Source organism: Xenopus laevis, chromosome 4L (genome assembly GCF_017654675.1).
Source record: "Xenopus laevis strain J_2021 chromosome 4L, Xenopus_laevis_v10.1, whole genome shotgun sequence".
Lineage (NCBI taxonomy): Eukaryota > Metazoa > Chordata > Amphibia > Anura > Pipidae > Xenopus > Xenopus laevis.
In genome coordinates this window covers 92,823,470-92,845,037 of record NC_054377.1, presented here as the reverse complement: position 1 = coordinate 92,845,037, position 21,568 = coordinate 92,823,470, and the positions used below count along the sequence as shown (strand labels likewise).

The 21,568-nt window shown below is 38.1% G+C and overlaps 1 protein-coding gene across 1 annotated transcript; it reads left to right on the top strand.

Annotated features, from left to right (window-relative positions):
* Positions 1–734: 734 nt before the first annotated feature.
* cdcp2.L (CUB domain containing protein 2 L homeolog) lies at positions 735–14,644 on the top strand. The gene is made up of 6 exons (XM_018257178.2): positions 735–810; positions 1,742–2,089; positions 2,406–2,744; positions 3,737–4,090; positions 10,706–10,884; positions 13,750–14,644. The coding sequence occupies exons 1-6, from the start codon at positions 735–737 to the stop codon at positions 14,062–14,064; spliced, it is 1,611 nt and encodes a 536-aa protein (XP_018112667.1). The 3' UTR covers positions 14,065–14,644.
* The last annotated feature ends 6,924 nt before the right edge of the window (positions 14,645–21,568 follow it).

Genomic DNA, 21,568 nt, shown 5'->3' with positions numbered 1-21,568 from the left:
TAAGGCTTAGGTACCCAGTATACAATCAGCAACATTTTCTCCAAGCTGAATCATTATTTCATATTGGTGCTAGTGATGTCAGAAGCTGTATATAAACACTTTTTTGATAACTAATGCCCTTTAAAACTACTGCCTTCTGACCTGGCATATCTAACCCTAAAAATCTTTTAGTGGTTGCTGGGTTTCACTTCAAAAACAACTGAAGGTCTGATGGTTGGGCCATAAGAATATGAAGTTGTTCTGTCTCCATCTTTCCCTATTATACTGCTATCTCTTCCTGCCTACACAACTGCCACTCACTCACAGCACTTTCGAGCTTCTAAAGACAGTTTTTTAAATAATATTCAATACTATCCTTGGCACATTGTCCCTTTTATGAACACTGTGTAGCTAATCTTCCCTTTAAATGAAAGCAACATTCAGTGATGTCCAGGCAAATGTCCCAGTACCTTTCTAACAGTTCAGTATAAATTCTTCTGTTTTTCCTTAGAGATGTCAGAAACAATTCCATTGCAGCAGCACACTCTCTGTGATTTGACACTGACAAAGTGTAATAAACTGTAAACCAAAAGGCATCTGATACACATCCGAACATTAAGGGTGGGGAGCCAAGTGAATATCAAGTTTCTATTCTGACAAGAGCTGAATAATTTATCCCACACCAGCTTGGTTTCCCTGACTCCTCTCTTTAGCAGCCCAGAGAACCAGGGATATGTTATTGTCTTGTTTTCACGATGCGGAACATTTCAAGCAAGTACGTCTTTATGATAACTGTCTTATGGGAAGTGGATGCTGTTTATGCAAGGAATGGTAAGTAGGGGTTTCACTTATACAGTTACATTAAATGAAGAAATAAGCCTGTGTTTGTGGGAATGTACTAGAGAACTGTGGGTAGTATTCAAGAAATAAAAACACTTGTTAATAGGAATCAGGTATTAAATATCCTGAGCCCCAGCATGCACTGTCAAATATTCTGTTTTGTGGAAACAGGGCAAGTCTAATGGTGGTGCTGAGAAGGCACAAGTTCTGGGGGCCACCAGCATCAGTAAAGAAAAAGTTGCAACAAGTATTAGTGATACGTTGTATAGTATACACAGTAATATTAATATGTATATACTGAAATATAAGATGCTTTTAATATGTACACATGGAAATGTACAATTTGCAGATCTACAGATTCAATTGCTATGAGAAGTTCTCAGTTTATTCCCCCTTTTGTTACACTTGTACTTTTGCCTGCTTCATTTTCTTCATTATCCTCTCCACTCCACTGCTACATTGCTGAGTTTTGAAGTGAGATTATTACAAACAAGGCACAGACATATTAGAACACAATCTTTTTTTGTATCTGAGACTGGATTGGGCCTTAACGCTAAAGTGCCTGGGCTACAGGGATTTTTCAACTTCAGTCATTGGCTAGAATGAAGATTTTTATTTTAAGTTTATAGTATAGGCCCGCCCCAAGTCTCTGCGTTACTATAGGTAATTATCCGACATTCTATATTTAAAGGACAAAGAAAGTGTAAGTATCTGGAGAGGGGAGGGAACCCCCAGTGCTTACAACTGATAACCTTAAATTCAGAACTATACCCCAGTTCTGTGCAATATTCAGCAAAGAAGAGCACTGTCCAGCATTAAAGGTTTGCAATTGTATTCATTGGGGGGTGCTTACCATATGTGATAAATGCTGTTACCCAGGTTTTATATTTTACAAACTAACCTGCCCTCCGTTTCTGCACAGGTGTGAAATGTGGGGGTGTTCTTTCTGCTCCAGAAGGTAACCTGTCCACGCCCAATTTCCCAGGACTGTATCCTCCCTACACTGAGTGCTGCTGGCTCATTGTTGTTTCTGAGGGATCAACTGTACAGCTTCAGTTCCACCACTTTAACCTAGAATACCACGAGGAGTGTGAATATGACTATGTCAAAATCTATAATGGAGCATCAAAGGATGAAGGAAACCTCCTGGGGAAGTTCTGTGGAACCAGTTTACCACCACAGCTCACATCCTCCTGGCATGTTCTGGCTGTACATTTTCATTCAGACAAACATGTTGGCAGCTCTGGGTTCTATGCCACCTATAGGAAAGGTGAGATGCCCCTAGATCATTTACTGCTTTAATACTTAAATTTAAAAGCAAGTGGAAAAAAACACTTTATCAGTCTGTGTATATTAGCGGTATCTATTATATTACTTGTCTAAGAGACATGATCCATAGACAGCAACAGGAGAGTATCATTTATACGTGTCCATTTATTAGAGTTATTCTCTTATATCCTCTTAGCAATATCTGTATATTATAAAGGGGGAAGATTACTATTTTTATACCCTCTCCCAGACATGAGAAATACGTCTTTATGTTTCTCATTCCAGCTGTTTTCTCTGTAATGTGCTTATATTTGCAGATATTTGTGGAGGAATTCTTACTGGCCTCTCTGGAGTCATTACAAGCCCAGATTATCCAGACAATTATCCCAACAATGCAGAATGCAACTGGTTTATACGGGCAGCACCGGGCTCTACGGTATATCTGACCTTCACAGACTTTCAGATGGAAAATGAGGGGTGTAACTTTGATTATGTTGCAGTCTTTGATGGCTCAGGGGCAGAGGACAACCAGGTTCGTTATTTCTGTGGTACAACAAAGCCCCCAGATATAAAATCCTCTCTCAATGAGCTACTGGTGGTCTTCAAATCAGACTTTAACATTGGAGGACGGGGCTTCAAGGCTTATTATTACTCAGGTATGGACAATGAAATCACTTCCATGGACAAATCTAAACATTTGCAAGAATTGATTCCTGCCGCAGCTGCTACATAGGCAGTTACCATTAGTAATTTATTTTACAGTTTGGCCAAGTAGTAAAACCTTTTAGAGAGCTGTTGACTTGAAGACAGAGGTCATAAGCTTGTGTCTCTTCTGGTATGGAAGGCGTCTCTTCTCTTAGAGCATGACTGTTGAAGTGAAACTAGAACAACCTTCACATTTTGCCATAAACCATTTTGTTGCTGCACCTTTACATAGGGTTGCCTGTTTTGAGTTAAATAGATTTGAATTTCTCTTTTCTTTAGTATGATCTATGAGTATTAAAGGGGTAGTTCACCTGTAAGTTAACTTTATTAACTACTCCTACTTTTACCAAGTTTTCCCGTGGTCTTCAGTTTTATTACCAGACAGTGGTTTGAATGATAATCTGGAATATGAATAGGGGTGAACATGAAAAGAATGATAAGTAATAAAAAGTAACAATCACAATAAAATTATAGCCCCACAGATTAATAGTTTTTTTGGCTGCAGGAATCAGTGACCCCCCATTTGAAGTCTGGAAAGAGGCAGAAAAAGTATAAAAAGAATAACAAATGAAGACCAAGCTAAGAACTGACCATTCTAAAACATACTCAAATCATGTAAACATTACATAAACTCAATAGGATTTTGTTGCCACCAATATGGATTCATGCAGCTGAGTTGGGATCAAGTACAAGGTGCTGTTTTATTATTACAGAAAAAAAGAAGCAATTTTTTATGAATCTGAATTATTTGCTTAGAATGAAAATTAGCAGCTATCTCGATAATAGGTTTCCAAATAAGGAATACCATACCTGTATTATTTATAAACCATCCAAAATAAAAAGCCACACCCAGCTGCTTGAGGTATGTTAAATATGGATTAGGACAGAAAGGGTGCCCTCAGGGTTTCTGTAACTTCTCTCTCTCTCTATGCCCCAAATTTAGGTGAATGTCAGGATACATTTACATCTGTTAAGGGAAACATCACCAGTCCCCGTTACCCAGACTTGTATCCCAATAATATTAACTGTCACTGGAACATTCATCTTCCCGCTGGCTTTCGAATAAAGATTTTCTTCCGCGATCTTGACTTAGAGGAGAGAAGCAGCTTAACTAGTGGATGTGATTATGATCACCTGTCAGTGTATGATGGAGAAGGAGAGCATAGTCCACTGCTGGGGAGGTGGTGTGGAAGAGAGATTCCCCCCTCACTGATGTCAAGCAAGAATAAACTGCTGCTGGTACTTTCCACCGACAGAGACACAGCCAGCAAAGGCTTCTTAGCATCATACATAGGGGGTAAGTGACACAACAGTATCAACCAGCCTTACAGATCATATGTGTGTGTGTGTGTAACTTTTATTTATGAAGCACGATAAGGATACCCAGCACTGTACAATCTTACAGTTTACAAAAGTACACACAGGGAGGACAAGTATTATAATAAATACAACAAATAAGTATAAATACCTAGAGGTTAAGTGCCATGTGGTATGAGACACAGTAGGAAGGAGGTCCCTGCCCTGTAGAGCTTACACTGGGTGGATAACATACAGGCACAAATTGGAGAGCAAAGGTGCAACGGTTTAGGCATTGAATCTTGAATACAAGACTAGATTAGACAAAATAATGTTCTAGTGATTCAGAAGGTGGAATCTGAGTATATTCTTAAAGAGATTGAATGCTCCTTGCAGAGGAATTTTGGGATTGAATTCCAGAGGTAAGGAGCCATGAGATTAAAAGGTTTATTATAAGAATATGTAGTCTGTCTGGCTCCTACCTAATGGTAGTCTGAAGAAGCTCGTAAAGAAATACACTGGTACTCAAGGCAATTGAAATGCAGGGTTACCCCATGCTATTTATTTCGTGCGAACGTGCAACGTTTCGGGGCGAGCCCCTTTATTAAGCAAGATAATGCTTGATAAAGGGGCTCGCCCCGAAACGTTGCACATTCGCACTAAATAAATAGCAAGGGGTAACCCTGCATTTCAATTGCCTTGAGTGCCAGTGTATTTCTATACAATTGTCCTTTGGGGGTTGCCGTACTCTCTTACATTGTGCACCAGTCCACCTGGAGAAAGGAGGGAGTGTGCTCAGCTTTACCTTGTTCCAGTCTGAAGAAGCTCAACACAACTGACCAAAGAAAAAAACACCACACAGACACATAGTAACACACTTACTATTCAACTATAACATAAGGTACACAAATAATTTGGCACTCTGAGAGCTTTGGATTAACAATTTATGCAGTTGGAAAGCTACTTACCCCTAAAGTACAGTCTGCATATGTCAGTCTAATTTGCTCTTAGCAATTAGCAGAGATAATGGTAATATTTTAGTGCATGTACTTTGTTGCATTTTGGGCTACAGCCTATGGTGTGATTCCCTTTGAAAGCAATTGGAAATAGACTCTGCTGTCAGGATATACTGTAGTCAGCAGCCAGTGTTCATAACTGAGCCCTGCTATCTTTGTTCTTGGCTGACACTGCAGCTGGTTGGTGGGAATGGCTTGGCAATGTATAACTCAGTGTTCCTGAGTCATCTTACAATCTGAGATAGCCAGCATGTCTTCCAAAGGCTTCCACCAGTGTACATTTCCCTTTTTGGCAATTCCCTCTGTGGGTAATAGTAAATGACCTTCTAGGATATCAAAGGAATAGTGCTGATGTCTTCTTCTGAGAAGCTATCTACCATTGCACATAAACACTCTGTAAGGGGTTCACTATTCTGTGTAGGTAGCATCTAGCTAATTCAATGGTCCCTAAGGATCATATACCTGCAAACAAAAAACAATGGCATAGCAATAATAAGATCTCCACATAAGTCTCACAGAACAAAAAAATGTGATTTAAGGCCAGTTACATTCTCTTGGCAGGAGGATGCTCCTGATCTAATGTACTTTTAGCATTTAGGAAAGCTTTTAGTGGACTTGAAGTGTTCTTGGTTTAAGAAGTCATTTACTTTCCATATTGATTTAATAGAAGCATTACAGACTCAGCTCAGGTTCTGTAACTTACAAAATAATGCCTATCCTGTGATTTAACCCTGTGCACACCTGCAACTCTTTAAAATACGCTCTTATGCCCCTATTTCACCCAACAGGATCTGGCTACCAGGCCTTCTGCCAATATCTCATAGCTTTAATTACCCTATTAACAGGGCTGCAGTGTTGGTAGTCAATAACAATGGAAAAGTTTAATAATGATAGGTATCTCAATAAATAAGTTATAGGAAAACTTCCCTTTAATAAACTACTGAAGCCCAAACCAATTTTGCTTTATTTGTATTAAGGCATAAGACTTATCTAAGACCTCTCATGGAACATGGATGACAGCCTTATGCATCATGTCTGCGAGGGTGCCAAATTTGTTTGGATCATGTCAGTGATATGGCACAGCTCTGGGTAGTTTTCTGCAGGGCGAGCTGGCGCTATCTTCCCACAGGCATTCCCTGCACCAGAAAATAAGGCAGTGCCTTGTCTGTGTCCTTTATGTTATAGCACCCTTGTATGGCACTTCTGGGTGCCTGGTCCCTCACACTACTGATGATGAAAGCAGATATGTTCATCATGTTACCAAACTGCTGCTGTTGCATCTTTAGCATTAGCTCTTACAGGGCTGGGTTATTTGAGCAAATTTGCATTAAATCAGTAACTCATGGCAATCAACATTTGGATAAACTGCAGTTGGATAAATAAAGCAAATCACATATTTGTTGCAATGGATTAGTGTCCATGTGCAAATTGCTAAGTGATTGTCCCATGACACACAGGGCATGAGAAAGGCCCAAGAGTGGCCATGCAACCTGTCATTTATTGTTATGGAGTCCACCTGTTGGCTGGCTTATAAATGGCTTTATATTAGTCCACCTGATTGGAAGGTAGGATTCCATGGGTTCCTACAATCTCATACATGCCAACATTTGAAAATTAGAAAGAAGGACAAAAAGATCTGCCATGCGCAGTTGAAGCAGCTGAAGATATGGTAATGAACATAAAAAAATAAACACAATGGGTAGACAAACTCCTTTAAATTTGCAATAAGTGGTTCATTAGACTATGTTCCCTTTCAAATTGTTTGCTTCAATGTAAAAAGTGTTGCATATTTGCTTTTTATAAAGTCACATATTATGACCAGCAAGCAATTTGAATCCTTTACCCACTGGTTACATTTTTGGATTTAAAATGGGCAAAAAGTACATTATTCTTCCACACCAAAAGCAGATTTGTGTACTGAAAATAGCAAAAAAGTTAAAAAATTTGCAACAGCAGTTTCAAATTTCAAGTTATTTTTCAATTCAATTTGAAAGTTGGCAGACTCATTGAAAAGTAAAGTTACAATGTGATTTCACTGGGTCTTAGTTGTTTTTTCATGTTTTGAAGAAATCGAGTTTTTGAGTTTCAAGTTTTTTCATAAACAAGCACACATTCAAGACTGGAACCATCAGGAGAAGCTGTCTGTGAAGGACAAAGAGTTGCATCGTGGGTAAAACTGGGTAGGTCAGGGGCATTACTTACCAGTAAATATATATATATATATCAGTGCCAACCCTGTCTGATTCCAGACAGATTTCTAAATGAATATGTAAGTATGATTAAAGAAGCATAATAAATACCTCTGCAGCATTTAGCTGGGAATTTCAATATAGTTAAGGTTGTCATTAATGGTTTCAAATTGCACACGAATTAAATATACATGTTGTATTCCTGTATAATATACTGATCTCATGGGAAGCACTATAGAGAAATTCTTTTTTTTCCTGGTTTTGCCAGACTAGGAGGCAGGCTGATATGGGAAAGTGTGGTCTCCTTACTATTGGACATGTGTAGCAGGGGGCAGCAATGGGTTCTTTTGGGGTACTTAAGCAAAAACTTTCACCTAGCTGTTCATCAGTGGTTGCAAAAAGCAAATTATTCCATTAGATCAAAAACTCACTTGATGCAGGGCTCTTCAAAAGTGCCTTTTCAATATAACTGTACTTGTGCTAAATATTGCACAATTTGCTATGGAGCCACTACTACTATAGTTTATATAAACAAAGCTGCTCTGCAGCTATGGGGATAACTATTAGACTAGACATAGGGCTAAACTGTACAGGTTACATAGCAGAAAACAATCTCTTAGTGCTTATCCATTATGTAACCTGTGCCTTTTCTCCAATTTTAATGGCTGCCCCTTGGCAATACAGCAGCTTGTTCATTTAAACTATAGTAGTTTTACTGAAGAAAACACAATTTTACCAGTGCAGAACAACAATACATTCTATTTTAATTACTTTAAAACTGTCTAATTTTTGGGGTTACTGATCATTTAAGACTTGTGCTTGATAATGCCACAGTGCTGGGCTGCTGACTCATAGGCAAATAACTCCATAAGGCCACAACAGGGCAAATGCAATGGCTGACATATTATATGACAGTTAAAGGGGACCTATCATCCAAAAAAATGATTCCAAATCCTATTTTATCACGTTAGTCAAGCAAAATAAACTTTAATTACACTATATACATTATTTGAGTCTTGTTTTTTTTGGTCTGGGAATTAATAATTATAGCAAGCAGACAGGAGCCATTTTGTGGACACTGTAATTTAGGCAAGCCTTGTATCATCTCAAAATCTTGTTTGTGCACCAGAAAGGGGGGGACCTGATGTCCAACCACATGTCCTGGTTATCAGTGGCGATCCTAGGCCCTCCGCCACCCGAGGCAGCAGCAGTTGCTGCCGTCCCCCTCCTTGCGCTTACCTTTTAACGCCTGAAGGGGTCCAGGGGGGTCCAGAGTTTGAAAATCTGAAGTTTGGCTCTTAAAGTACCAGGAGCAGCATTTTTGCCGCCCCTGGTACCTAGTGGGGCGCTGCCGCCTGAGGCGACAGTCTCAAGTCGCCTCATTGGCGAAGCGCCCCCGCTGGTTACACAATTAGATAGTAAAGAGAACTGGGGGAATGTGGGTAGTGCAGTGATATCTAGGAAGTGCTGATTGAAAAGTGAAAATAATTGCCTTTATGCCTAATACCTAAGGCATAGAGGAGGAGCATTATATGATTGACACCTGAGATTTTTAAATGCGTTTACAACAGCTATGAATGCTTTAATAAAAAAAGAATTCGGATTTCTTTTTCTTTTTTTTTTTTTTTTATTAAAGTTTTATGGATTTCATTTTTAATTTGAAAATGACTTTTATTATACAGCTATTTATGTCTGGGTGACAAGTCTGCTTTAAGCAGCATTCAAAAATACATGTTTTCTTTATTTTACTGTATATAATTAATTCTACAAATATCTTTAGGGGTAGAATTCCAAGAATATCCTATTGTTGAAACAGGGGCTTGTTAATGGTTAATGCAAAAATGCAGCAATTCTAACTGACGGTATTGGATTATGAAACTGTCATATAATTAGGGATGCACGAATCCAGGATTCGGTTTGGAATTCGGACAGGATTTGGCCTTTTTCAGCAGGATTCGGATTCGGCTGAATCCTTCTGCCTGGCCGTACTGAATCAGAATCCTAATTTGCATATGCAAATTAGGATTCGCATATACAAAACAAAGAAGTAAAATAGGTTTTTCCCTTCCCATATGCAAATTAGGATTTGGATTTGGTTCAGTTTCGGCCGAATCTTATGCAAAGCATTCAGGGGTTTGGCTGAATCCAAAATAGTGGATTCGGTGCATCCCTACATATAATCCTCCTGAGGAATTTTACTCCTTAGTATGTGCCATGTTAATCAATATTACTAGGGATGCACCAAATACACTATTTTGGGATTTGGTTCAATCCCGAATCCTTCATGAAAGATTTGACCAAATCTAAACCCTAAATTGCATATGCAAATTAGATTTAGGAAGGGTTAAAGGGCATATCCCGCAGTAAAACTATTTTTAACTTCCTTGTTGGTGTGCCAAAAAGCCATGTAATTTTAAGGATTCGGTTGGCCTGGCACTTGGATTCTGCTGAATCCTGCTGAAAAAGGCCGAACCCTGAACCAAATCCTGGAGTCTGTGAATCCCTAAAATTTAAAAATACAATCTCATGGATATATGAGGGTTTAATGTTTGAATTGTTGTTTTGAATGTTTGCACATACAAATAAGGATACATTTTTTGTGGGTAAAAAAGTGTCTATGCTGGATTCTTTTTTTCTGGTTATTTTTACTAATTGTCATAGAGTCTACACCATTATAGAGTATTTGGTTCGAACAACAGTTGAAAGGTAAATTGCATATGTATAAAGAGGACTGAAACCAGCAAAGAGAGAATCAGACAGGTTGAACATGCGACAGCATAGAAACAAGTTTTTCACAACAAAACCTTTTCAGTTAAGTTTGCTGCACCTCTATTTACATTGACGTTAAACTCTGCTCCTATATATACATAACTACACTGCTAAAGATAAAGATGAAACGTACATCAAGGCATAGAATTTCCACCCTGTGACTATTGCTTTGACCTCGAACTACCAGATGTATCAGAACAACTAGTCAGAGTAAGGAGGAACAGAGGTCACACTTACTCTGCTATGCTTAGATTTCTACCTTTACAGCTCAATGCAAATAAGGACCATCAGAAAATAACTTTGGCTGCATATTGCATGTAACTTGCCAACCTAAATGATTAGTATTTAGCAGTGTCATCATGGGCCTCTTAGGGGCCACCACAGAAAATTACATCAAGGTTTTACTCTTATAACAATTAGTGCAATCAATGCAAGTGTAACATGTGTCACACAGACAGAAATAAGAAAGAGGCCCAGCATGAGATCCTCTGGTCCAACCCTGGTTGGACAACGTAAGTTTCCAGTATATGGCTGGCTCTCTCTAACTATATCTCCCACTCCCAGCATCCATTGACAGGCATTACTATCATTGGAATTATAAAATGCCAATCACCATTTTTTTCTTTTCTTTCCCTCCACCAGTTGTTCCAATTAATGTGAGCTGTACTCGCACAGACTTCCATATTCAGATCCCAAGTCAATCTCTACCCCAGCTAGAAAGGAATCACATTTACCTTGGAATGCCAAGCTGTGCCTCTCAGATTTCTGGCACAAATTACAAGATCTATGCTCGTTTTGATACGTGTGGGACAGAACCACAGGTAACGTAATAAAGCAAAACCTGATTGACAGAAAACAGTAGGAAGACAATGCAGTAAATATACACTTACATATGTGGAGTTTTTTGTTGTTGTTGCATGAAAGGGTTCTATAAAGACTATGAAGATTTTCATTTATCCAGGTCATGGTATATCTAGTATAGGTACTAGTAAAGAGGTGGTTCTATAAAGAGGTGGTTCAACTTTAAGTTTACTTTTAGCTAAGCAACTTTTTTCATTACTTATTATTTTTATAGTTTTTAAATGATTTGGCTGTTTCTTCTGACTTGTCCCAGATTTCAAATGTGGGTCACTGACCCCCATCTAAAAAACAAATGCTCCATAAGGCTACAAATTTAGAGTTATTGCTGCTTTTTATTACTCGACTTTCTATTCAGGCCTCTCCTATTCATATTCCAGTCTCTTATTTAAATCAATGCATGGTTGCTAGGGTAATTTGGACCCTAGCAACCAGATTGCTGAAATTGCAAACTGGAGAGCTGCTGAATAAAAAGCCAAATAACTCAAAAACCGGAAATAATAAAAAACAATTGCAAATTGTGTCAGAATATCACTCTCTACATCATACTAAAAGTTCACTTAAAGGTGAACAACCCTTTAACATTAACCCCTTTTACATTCTGTAGCTCTATCTGATGGAGTGGATAAAGTTTGTCTGCACCCATTACTGTGATCTAGATCATATACAGTGCTCTAAGATATAAATGTGATGCGCCACAGAAAGAACCTCTCTCATATAGGAAAGGCAATTGCATATATTTATAGTATGGTTTCCATAATATCCTGGGCTATTGCATGAGAAGCAGCAGGAACAACACACACATTATTTAAAGTCACTCTGTTTTATCATGTTGCTAATCTTTGCTAATCCATGTCAGTCTAGAGTGCAGAATAAAGCTGCTCTTGGGTGTGTGGGATTTCTGTACCGCAAGGCATTGTGTCTCTAGTCACCTTTGGGCTCCTTACGTCATTAAAGAGGTGTGCATGTTACTTTCACTTTAACATTCTTTGTGGAACAGGGAAGCTTAAAGACAATGGGTGACCGGGGCCAAGAATTCAGACACGCCAGACTGATTATGGAAATTATTTTATGTTTATTATAATCCTTGTGCTAACAGCAGTCCAAGAATGTTAAAGGGGATGTTCACCATCAAGTTAACTTTTAGTATGTTATAGAATGGCCAATTCTAAGCAAATTTTCATTTGGTCTTCACTATTTATTTATTTTTTATAGTTTTTGAACAAATTGCATTTTTCTTCCGACTCTCTCCAGCTTTCAAATGGGGGTCACTCACCCCATTTAAACAACATATTCTCTGAAAGGCTGCAAATATATTGTTACTGCTACTTTTTATTACTCATATTTCTATTCAAGACCTCTCCTATTTATATTCCAGTCTCTCATGTAAATCAATACATGGTTGCTAGGATTATTTGGATCCTAGCAACCAGATAGCTGAAACTGCAAACTGGAGAGCTGCTGAATAAAAAGCTAATTATCTCAAAAGCCACAGATAATAAAAAAGAACTCTCTACATCATATTAAACGTTAATTTATAGGTGAACAACCCCTTTAATTGTTATACCAGGACATTTAGGGGCAGATTTACTTAGGTTCGAGTGAATTTTCAAAGTACAAAAAGTTTGAAATGCAAAGTAATTTTTTGGATACTTCGACCATCGAATAGGATACTACGATTTCGAATTTACTTCGACTCGAAATAAAAATCGTTAGAATATTCGACCTTTCGATAATCAAAGTACTGTCTCTTTAAAAAAGCTTCAACTTCAATACTTCGCCAAATTAAACTATGGGGAACTTCTACAAACTTTTTCTAAGTCTTTACATATCGAATAAAAATCCTTCGATCGTACGCTAAAATCGCTCGAATCATTTGATTCAAACTATTTTATCGTTCAATCGACCCATTACTGTGATCTAGATCATATACAGTGCTCTAAGATATAAATGTGATGTGCCACAGAAAGAACCTCTCTCATATGGGAAAGGCAATTGCATATATTTATAGTATGGTTTCCATAATATCCTGGGCTATTGCATGAGAAGCAGCAGGAACAACACACACATTATTTAAAGTCACTCTGTTTTATCATGTTGCTAATCTTTGCTAATCCATGTCAGTCTAGAGTGCAGAATAAAGCTGCTCCTGGGTGTGTGGGATTTCTGTTCGATCAAAAACTTTGAATTCGAACTCAACATTTTTTTCCAGCTGCAACCAACACACTTATGCTGTGATATGTTGTCAGATTTCACCTACTCTAATTGGCTAATTCCAGCATGAGTCACTGCTGATACATGGTTGTTCTCTACAGTAAATATTTTAGGTTGCAGGAGCACACTAATGAACCATTTATAACTACACTATAGAAAAAATAATACGACTTGTGTATTTAAATGAATTATTAAAATAGAATATGGTCAGAGAAAATATGGTACATCCTAATGAGAGACCTATCTTGCAAAAACAATTTGTTGCCCCTTTTAAAAAATATTGTGTATTTAAAAGGGATGGCTTTCTTGCACTGTGGCACTCCACCCCAAAACAGCTAAGATGTCAACTAAACAAAATGTCAAACAGTGTAATTTTATAATATTGAATACACAACAATTAGCATCAACTATCATATCATATATGAGCATGGAGGAGACATCAGTCTTATGATGTGTAGTGACAACAAATGTATAACAAATGTAAACATTTTACAAACTGTTAAATACTATATACCTTATACACAATAAACATTGTTTTTTCTAGAAATTATTTGCTCTCCAAGCATAATACAATATTAACAAAGACTCTCTTATTGAATCCACTTCTCTCACAGAAAAGGAACAACACCTCTGTCATTGTGAGTGTGCTGTATGTGGACTTCTCACGGGGAGCTCAAGAGGATGTTCATGAATATGAGATACAGTGTGAACCCAAAAAGAAGGAGGCCTCTGTTCACATTCTGTCCGGAGCAGACCCTTCCCAAATGAACGGGCTGGCACAGAATGTACCAGATTCTCAACCATCAGAGGCAGAGGCAGCAGAGAGTACAGATAGAGGACAAGATGGCAGTGACATGGTGTTCATTAGTATTTGTATCCTAGCTGGAGTTTTAATGCTTATAGCTGTTGTAGGACTGGTGTTACTCTAATTTAGATTATATGAATAAGAAGGTATGATTTATAGCAGAGAGGAATAAGTACTTTGCCAGTGAACTCTTTTAAAGAAAAACTAAAGAGAAAGAGGTTATATGGGCCAGTCACAGGTTTGTGTATGAATGGTGACTAGTATTATGATGTTTGTTCACTTTTTGTCTATTTATATGAATGGCAAAAGTCTACATGAAATGTTACTTTGTACAAAACAATGCAAGCAATGGAAAATTATATTTACAAAAGGTGTTGTTTAATGAAGTGTATCAAATATATATCAAATAAGAGCCCAAGGAGGAACAGCATAAAGCAAACAACTGGCAACAAGGGGCCCACCCAAAGTCATTTGTACAATTTGTTACAACATTTAGGGGAGCAGGGCCATTGTCTTTCTACTGTGGGGAAATCCCCAGTTAAGTGTAGTCCTAGCTGGTGGGGTGGGTCTGTGTATATAAATATATATAAATATATATGGAAGGGGAAGGCATCTACCAACTAGGACATGCATGGCTTGTGGGAGATAGGAATTCCATATTTTCCTAGTGGTGTCAAGTGGTTTCTGTCTATAAAATGTATAAAACACACACATATATATATCTATATATCTATCTATCTATATCTATATATATATATATATATATATATATATATTTATACACAAAAGGAAGATATGCCCCAGCACTCTCTTCAGCGTATAAGCAGGAATCTTGGTGCTCGCTCCTTAAGAGACACCGTCTCGTCCCCACGTAATATACAAAAATAGGAATGAATGAAGCAGCACTCGAATAATACAAAAAAGTGTTCATTTGGTTTGATAAAGGGCACACAGTCTGTCCGAAACGTTGCTATGTGAAGTACTAACTTTTTAAAAATGTGGTTACTTGCCTGGGTGCAGAACCACAACAGTGTTATTTAATTCAAAAAGTCTGCACACTCAGGTCTTAAAGGGGAAGGAAAGCTAGTCGGCGCAAAAACCCTCCCCCCCTCCCGTGTGTTGCCCACCCTCCCTCCTCCCCCCTGGCCTACCTGTCCCACTGGGCAAAGCCCCTGACTTTTTACTTACCCTTCTGCGCAGGTCCAGTCCAGGGAGTTCACAGACGACATCTTCTTCCACGCCATCTTCTTCCTGCTTTTGAACTGCGCATGCGCCAAAAGTACTTTGTGACTTTTGGCGCATGCGCAGTAGATGCGTACTGGCGAAATGCTCCTACTGCGCATGCGCCAAAATGCCGTTCAAAGCAGGAAGAAAATCGCGTGGAAGAAGATGGTGCCTGTGAACTCCCTGGACTGGACCTGCGCAGAAGGGTAACAAGTTAGGGGCATTTGCCCAGCGGGACGGGTAGGCCAGGGGGGAGGAGGGAGGCTGGGCAACACACGGGAGGGGGGAGGGTTTTTGCGCCGACTAGGTTTCCTTCCCCTTTAACAAAACAAGAACAAAACATAAAATATATTTAAGTTTATTACTTTCTCAAAGTCTAGATTGCTGGCCAAAATGAGCAGTGAGAGGCTCCACCGCAAAGAACAGAAGGATTAGTAACATAGGTGTCCCCCTGTCAGTGAAGCAGATAGGCTCAGAGTAGAGCTTCACTGTGAAGGCCTTGCTCTCTGGGGCTGCATTCATGTGTGCGTACTACTGCTGACACTGTCTGTAACATGGAGAAATATATTGTGTACAATCCATGAGGATGTTTAATGGTAACATGATTGCATTCCAATAAGGGATGCACCGAATCCACTATTTTGGATTCGGCCGAACCCCCGAATCCTTCGCAAAAGATTCTGCCGAATACTGAACCGCATCCTAATTTGCATATGCAAATGAGGGGTGGGAAGGGGAAAACATTTTTATTTCCTTGTTTTGTGACAAAAAGTCATTGCGGAGTGTATGTGGGGCAATCAAGGGCCCAAGAGAAAGTTGAATGTAACACATGCTTTGTTAGGCATAAAAAAGGTAACAAAGTTACATTTGGGGCAGTTTAAAAATCACCGAAATTGTCTCTGACTACATTAATTATTTCCCAGTTATTAAAACATTGAAGATTTTTTTTAACTGAAATGTAATGAAATGTAATTCTCATTGGTGTGCAACTATTCTTCTACTACAAAACTACTATTCTGTTTGAGTTTATTCTTAAATAAGTTAGCACAAAGAAAAAAAAATTGATGGTGTAAACAACAAAAAGGTGTGTGAGTTTCAAACAATAAGACCTGTATATTGGTGGGAATGATGGGAGGTTTCATTAGAATGTCACCGAAAGTACCTGTATTGAAAATGTTTTGATAATTTAAATTCTAGGCTTTCATAAAATTAATTTAGCTGACTTTGTTTAGAGATCCTATATCACATCCATTGCAAGTTTGGGACAGGCTTCCCCTTTCTGCAGTTACAGATGTAACTATATTTATTTGTATCTATTTAACCTGTGGTTGATTTTATTTCCTATCTGTGAAGTGCTATATAAAGATAAAAGATAAATACCAGCACATCCCATTCGTAGGAATATCTGGGTTTTGCACCAAAAAGAACCCTCTTTTTTAAGTTTTTATTTATTGCTTTCAAAAAAGGGGTGTTGGGGTACAGAAGGCAAGGGGGTTACAGAACATTCTTCTTGCAACACCTATGCATATACAGAGTATATAAGTTATGTATCCATTACTTCTGTTCCATTACCCACAGGCCAAGTGTTTGATAACCGAGTATGATGAAATCTACTAAACAAAGTTAGATCACATAGACATATTCTTTTCAGATGCATGCTTCAGACCATTCCACCAATATTCTATTATATTTGTAGAAGCAACACGAGCTTTTAAAATTTATAAAATGAATGAACGCTGCCTATCGCTGCATAAAATACAAAATTGTGTTTAGTATTCCCATCAGTTCATTCTTTTCCTATTTTTCCTGACACATTTATCAAAATTGACAGTATTGACTGGCAGACAATCTATACAAATATCACATAACTATCCTATGCTTATACATATTAAAATATTTTATTACATTACAAAAATGAGTAAAAAATCAGTGTTTACAGCCTTTACAAATATAAAAATATACTGAATAACATTTAATAAAAGTTTACATTGCTTTCCAAATACTTCTTATAACGACGCACAAACTCATTTAGTGGTATAGCTCCATCCTTCAGCTGAGAACTAATCTCTTGCTTGTGCTTTATAGCAAACACAAGTGCACGGACAGTTCTTTGATACTTTACAGCAGTGATCCCCAACCAGTAGCTCGTGAGCAACATGTTGCTCTCCAAGTCCTTGGATTTTGCTTCCAGTGGCCTCAAAGCAGGATTTTTTTTCTGAATTCCAGGCTTGGAGGCAAGTTTTGATTGTATGAAAACCAGGTGCACTGCCAAACAGAGCCTCAATGTAGGTTGATAATCCATATAGGGGCTACCAAATGGCCAATCACAGCACTTATTTGGCACCCCAAGAATATTGCTTGTGTTGCTCCCCAACTCCTTTTACTTCTGAATGTTGCTCACGGGTTCAAAAGGTTGGGGATCCCTGCTTTACAGGATTAAATGATTGGTCTCATGGAAGATCTCATGTTCAATGCATTCTGCGAGAGACTTGTCATCCTGCAAGTGGACACAGTTATGAGCATACACATGGGGAGGCCCATTTATCAAAGGTCGAATTTCAAATTCATGTGAGTTTTTTTTAAAATTCGAATATACTCACAATTCGACTGGGAGGTTATTTAAAAAAAAATTTGAATTGCTAATATTCAATGGAATGGTTCCGAACCGAAAATTCAAATCATATTCAATTTGTACAAATAAAATTTTTCTCCCGAAAAAAAAAAAAACTTGAATGCCAGGAAGGCTATTAACATCTCCAAATGGCTCAAAGGACCTCTGCCATTGACTTGTATGTGAATTTGGAAGGTTTTAGGTGGCAAATATTGGAATTAGAACTGTTTTCGAGGTGTGATAAATCTCACATTCAAATTTACATTTGAATAGTGGGATTAAAATTCAAATGTGTGAATTTTTAAACTCGAGAATTCAAATTCAAATTGACTATTCGACCCTTGTTAAATCTGCCCCATAGTATTCATTGCCCAGTATTTGGAATAGTGCAGACAAAAAATAATTCAGTAGAGGAAAGGGAATTAGGGGTTAATAGCAATAACAAATTCTTATGGTGTGCAGTGTTGCTATGGTAAGATGTGTCTACAAACACCCTCAACCTTTTACCATGCAGGTGTAGATTTAAGGGATTATTGAATAACTTTGCATACTTACATTTTCTGAACACCAAAGATACTGTTCAACAGTAAAAACACAAAGCAGACTTGAAACCCATTTAATAAAGGAAACATTTTTGCCAAACAAATCTACCAAGTTATGGGTCTATTTACAAGAGAATATTCTTATTTCCAATAAAACAAATATGTTTTTAAAGTTTTGGATGTCTAAATGGCAAATACACTTCTGAAATCTCCTACCACGGACCCACTCACACCACCTATGGAACAACCGAGACTACCCCTTGCTGGTAAAACTGGGTCCAATGAGTCTTTGGTTGGACTGTGGGGTAAATACCCTAGGTGATGTATGGCGTGATGGCAAACTAATCTCCTTTGCACAATTGAAAGATCAATTCCAGATACCACATAACCAATGGCTGACCTTTCATAAGCTCTTCTGCGCTCTCAATACCACATACAAGCACCATGATTTTTCGCTGTCCATGCACCCCTTTTTGCTATACATTAAGAGGGGCCATACAAAAGGTCTGGTCACTCTGTTATTTGCTAAGTTGCTACATGGAGTACATGGAAATAATCTAGATGGGTTACGATCTAAATGGGAGGTAGATGTGGGCACAATCCTAGACGAGGAATGGCAGGAAGCGCAGGAATCCCCTCAGTTAGTCTCCCCCAACCATAGACTACGGCTAATTCAATTATATATTCTTCATAGGGCTTACTACACCCCTGTCAGACTTCACTACATTAATGCCAACACCCCGGATGTTTGCACTAGGTGTGCTTCAGAAGGGGGAACTCTGTTACACATGTTGTGGAGCTGCACTAAGCTTTCCGCATACTGGAGGGAAGTACTAGACACCTTAGATGCGGTGCTCCAGGTGACTATTACCAGGACACCAAAAGTGTGCGTCCTGGCCATAATTCAAGACTTAAAGCTGAATCATTATCAGTCACTTTTCCTTCTTGAGGCATTACTACTAGCTAAGAGATTGATCACCCAGAATTGGAGAGCTGTGGCTCCCCCTACCTTCTCTACCTGGAAAGCAATTATGCAGGATACCTGTAATACTGAATACTTAATGTACATAAAAAGGGGAGTCCCCACCAAATTCCATAAAATTTGGGGACCCTGGACCGACATTTAACCCCAACATCCAAGACAACTTCCAGCAGTTTAGGTTAACAGGTTCAGGGAAGGTGAATGGTGTAATAGCTTTACTCGTCCAACTAGGTCTGAATCTCTAGTTGGAGGAAGACCCTAATAAGGTTGTACAATGTTGTTCCTATGACGCTGTATTTGCTACATAATATGCTTCCTACACTGTGTTTTGTATAAGACATGTACCATGTGATACAATGTTCTTCCTTCTTTTGACTTTACATTGTAAACTGCTTACTTTATCCAATCAAAAAACGACCCGAATTTAAAAAAAAAGTTTTGGATGTCTTACACAAGAGCATTTACTGCTCAGTTGTGATGTCTAAAATACTACAATGCACAAAGAATTTGGCATGGTAGTTACGTCTTTTTCAAATAAACAGTAATTAATAGTCAATTTCCTTTTTTTCACATTATCTATACACAAACAAATGTAGCAGGACTTATCAGAGCAAAAAGTATATTTATTATCGATGTAATGTTTTAGTCACATTATGGGGCAGATTTAACAAGGGTCAAATTTCGAAGTTAAAAATACTTTGAAATTCCACCATCGAATACTTCGAATATCGAAGTCGAATTTTTTTCCATCAAATTTGAGTATCCTGCAGTCTAAGTAAAATCGTTTGATCAAACTATTAAATCCTTCGAATCGAATATCAGGTAATCTTGATTCATGAATGCATCATTTACCCTTTGACCTTATTCATGTAAATGCTTGGGAATTTTTGCTGAATTGTTTGAGGTTCCCGAAGACTCTTAAGAAATTCTGAATTTGTTGGGTACTAGAGATGAAAGATTTAAAGTGAAATGTTCTGATGTATCTTTTTGTTTAAATGTATCTCAGCTCAAATAAATTTTTGGCAAGAAAATGCTGTTGGGGATGCTTGAGAGATGTTGACAGATAACAAAAATTACGATAGGCTAATTTTTTTTTTCTTTAAATAAAGTTCAAACTTGTTTTCCCACCTCAATCTTTGTGAAACCTGCTGCTACCAATCAGTGGTCTAGCTAGGGACCAATAAACCATCAGTATAAAACTTGAGTGATCACTCCTTGTTGCCTAATCGGCAATTAGAAACATGCACTACTAATTGGTTATTCAATCACAACCATTCTGTCCACCAGTATCATTTAAGCCCTGCATGTATAAACATGGGTTGGCCTCTCATTGGAGTGCCAGTACCAGTGATGTTAAGCGCTTCCTATTCCAGTCAAATACACTGGTGGAAAATGCGCCCAAGTGCCATCAGTCTAAGAGGAACATATGAGCTGAAAGGGAAAAAGAAGATCTTAATTTTTTTTTAAAGCCCCTTTGAAATAGAAGGACAGAAGGAAAAGTAAGTTATGTGGTCCAAAGCCAAGTGCTTTTATGCAGTTCTACAAATCATGGAAAGCTAAAGTAAAGCTAATACACCCTTTATAATGGGATACTCCCCCCCCGAAAAGCTAATTCCAGCACAGACCATAGATACTTCCAAATAGAACAGGGACCTATCCCATTGACTTGTATACAACCTTGACAGGTCTGAGATGGAGTATTTTCGGATTTGGACTTTTTACATCCTCAGGGAATAATAAATCTTGTAAAATTTGAGGTTTCTTTATGTTTTCAGCTAAAAATTTGGATTTTATAGACTTTTAAAAAAACTTTTTTGAGTTTTTTGGATTTGAACTTTAATTAATAGTGATGTGTCAGAAGACAAGATATACTGTATATAACAGGATATTCACTCCTCTTGTGTGTTATAAAAGGATTTTAGAAGTCCCTGTGGAATCCCATGATCATCTAGGTACAAGGCCACAGGTCATGGAACTCAAAGGAGAGAGTATGGGGGGGACCTTATTTCTTATAACGGTTGTGACACCATAACCATGTGACACAATAAAGGTGATATTTTTCAATGGATTTGGGTTACTACAGGATGGACACTTCACCTTCTTCTGGATGGATACATGTCTAAAATAACAGGTTAAAGTGAAATGACTTAAATGGCTTTCTCATGTAGAGAGACTCATTACGACCAAGATGAATATTTCAGTAATGCTCACACCAGCTATGACTCTTCTACATATTTTCCCAGCAGATCTTGAACGTGGGGAAGAATTT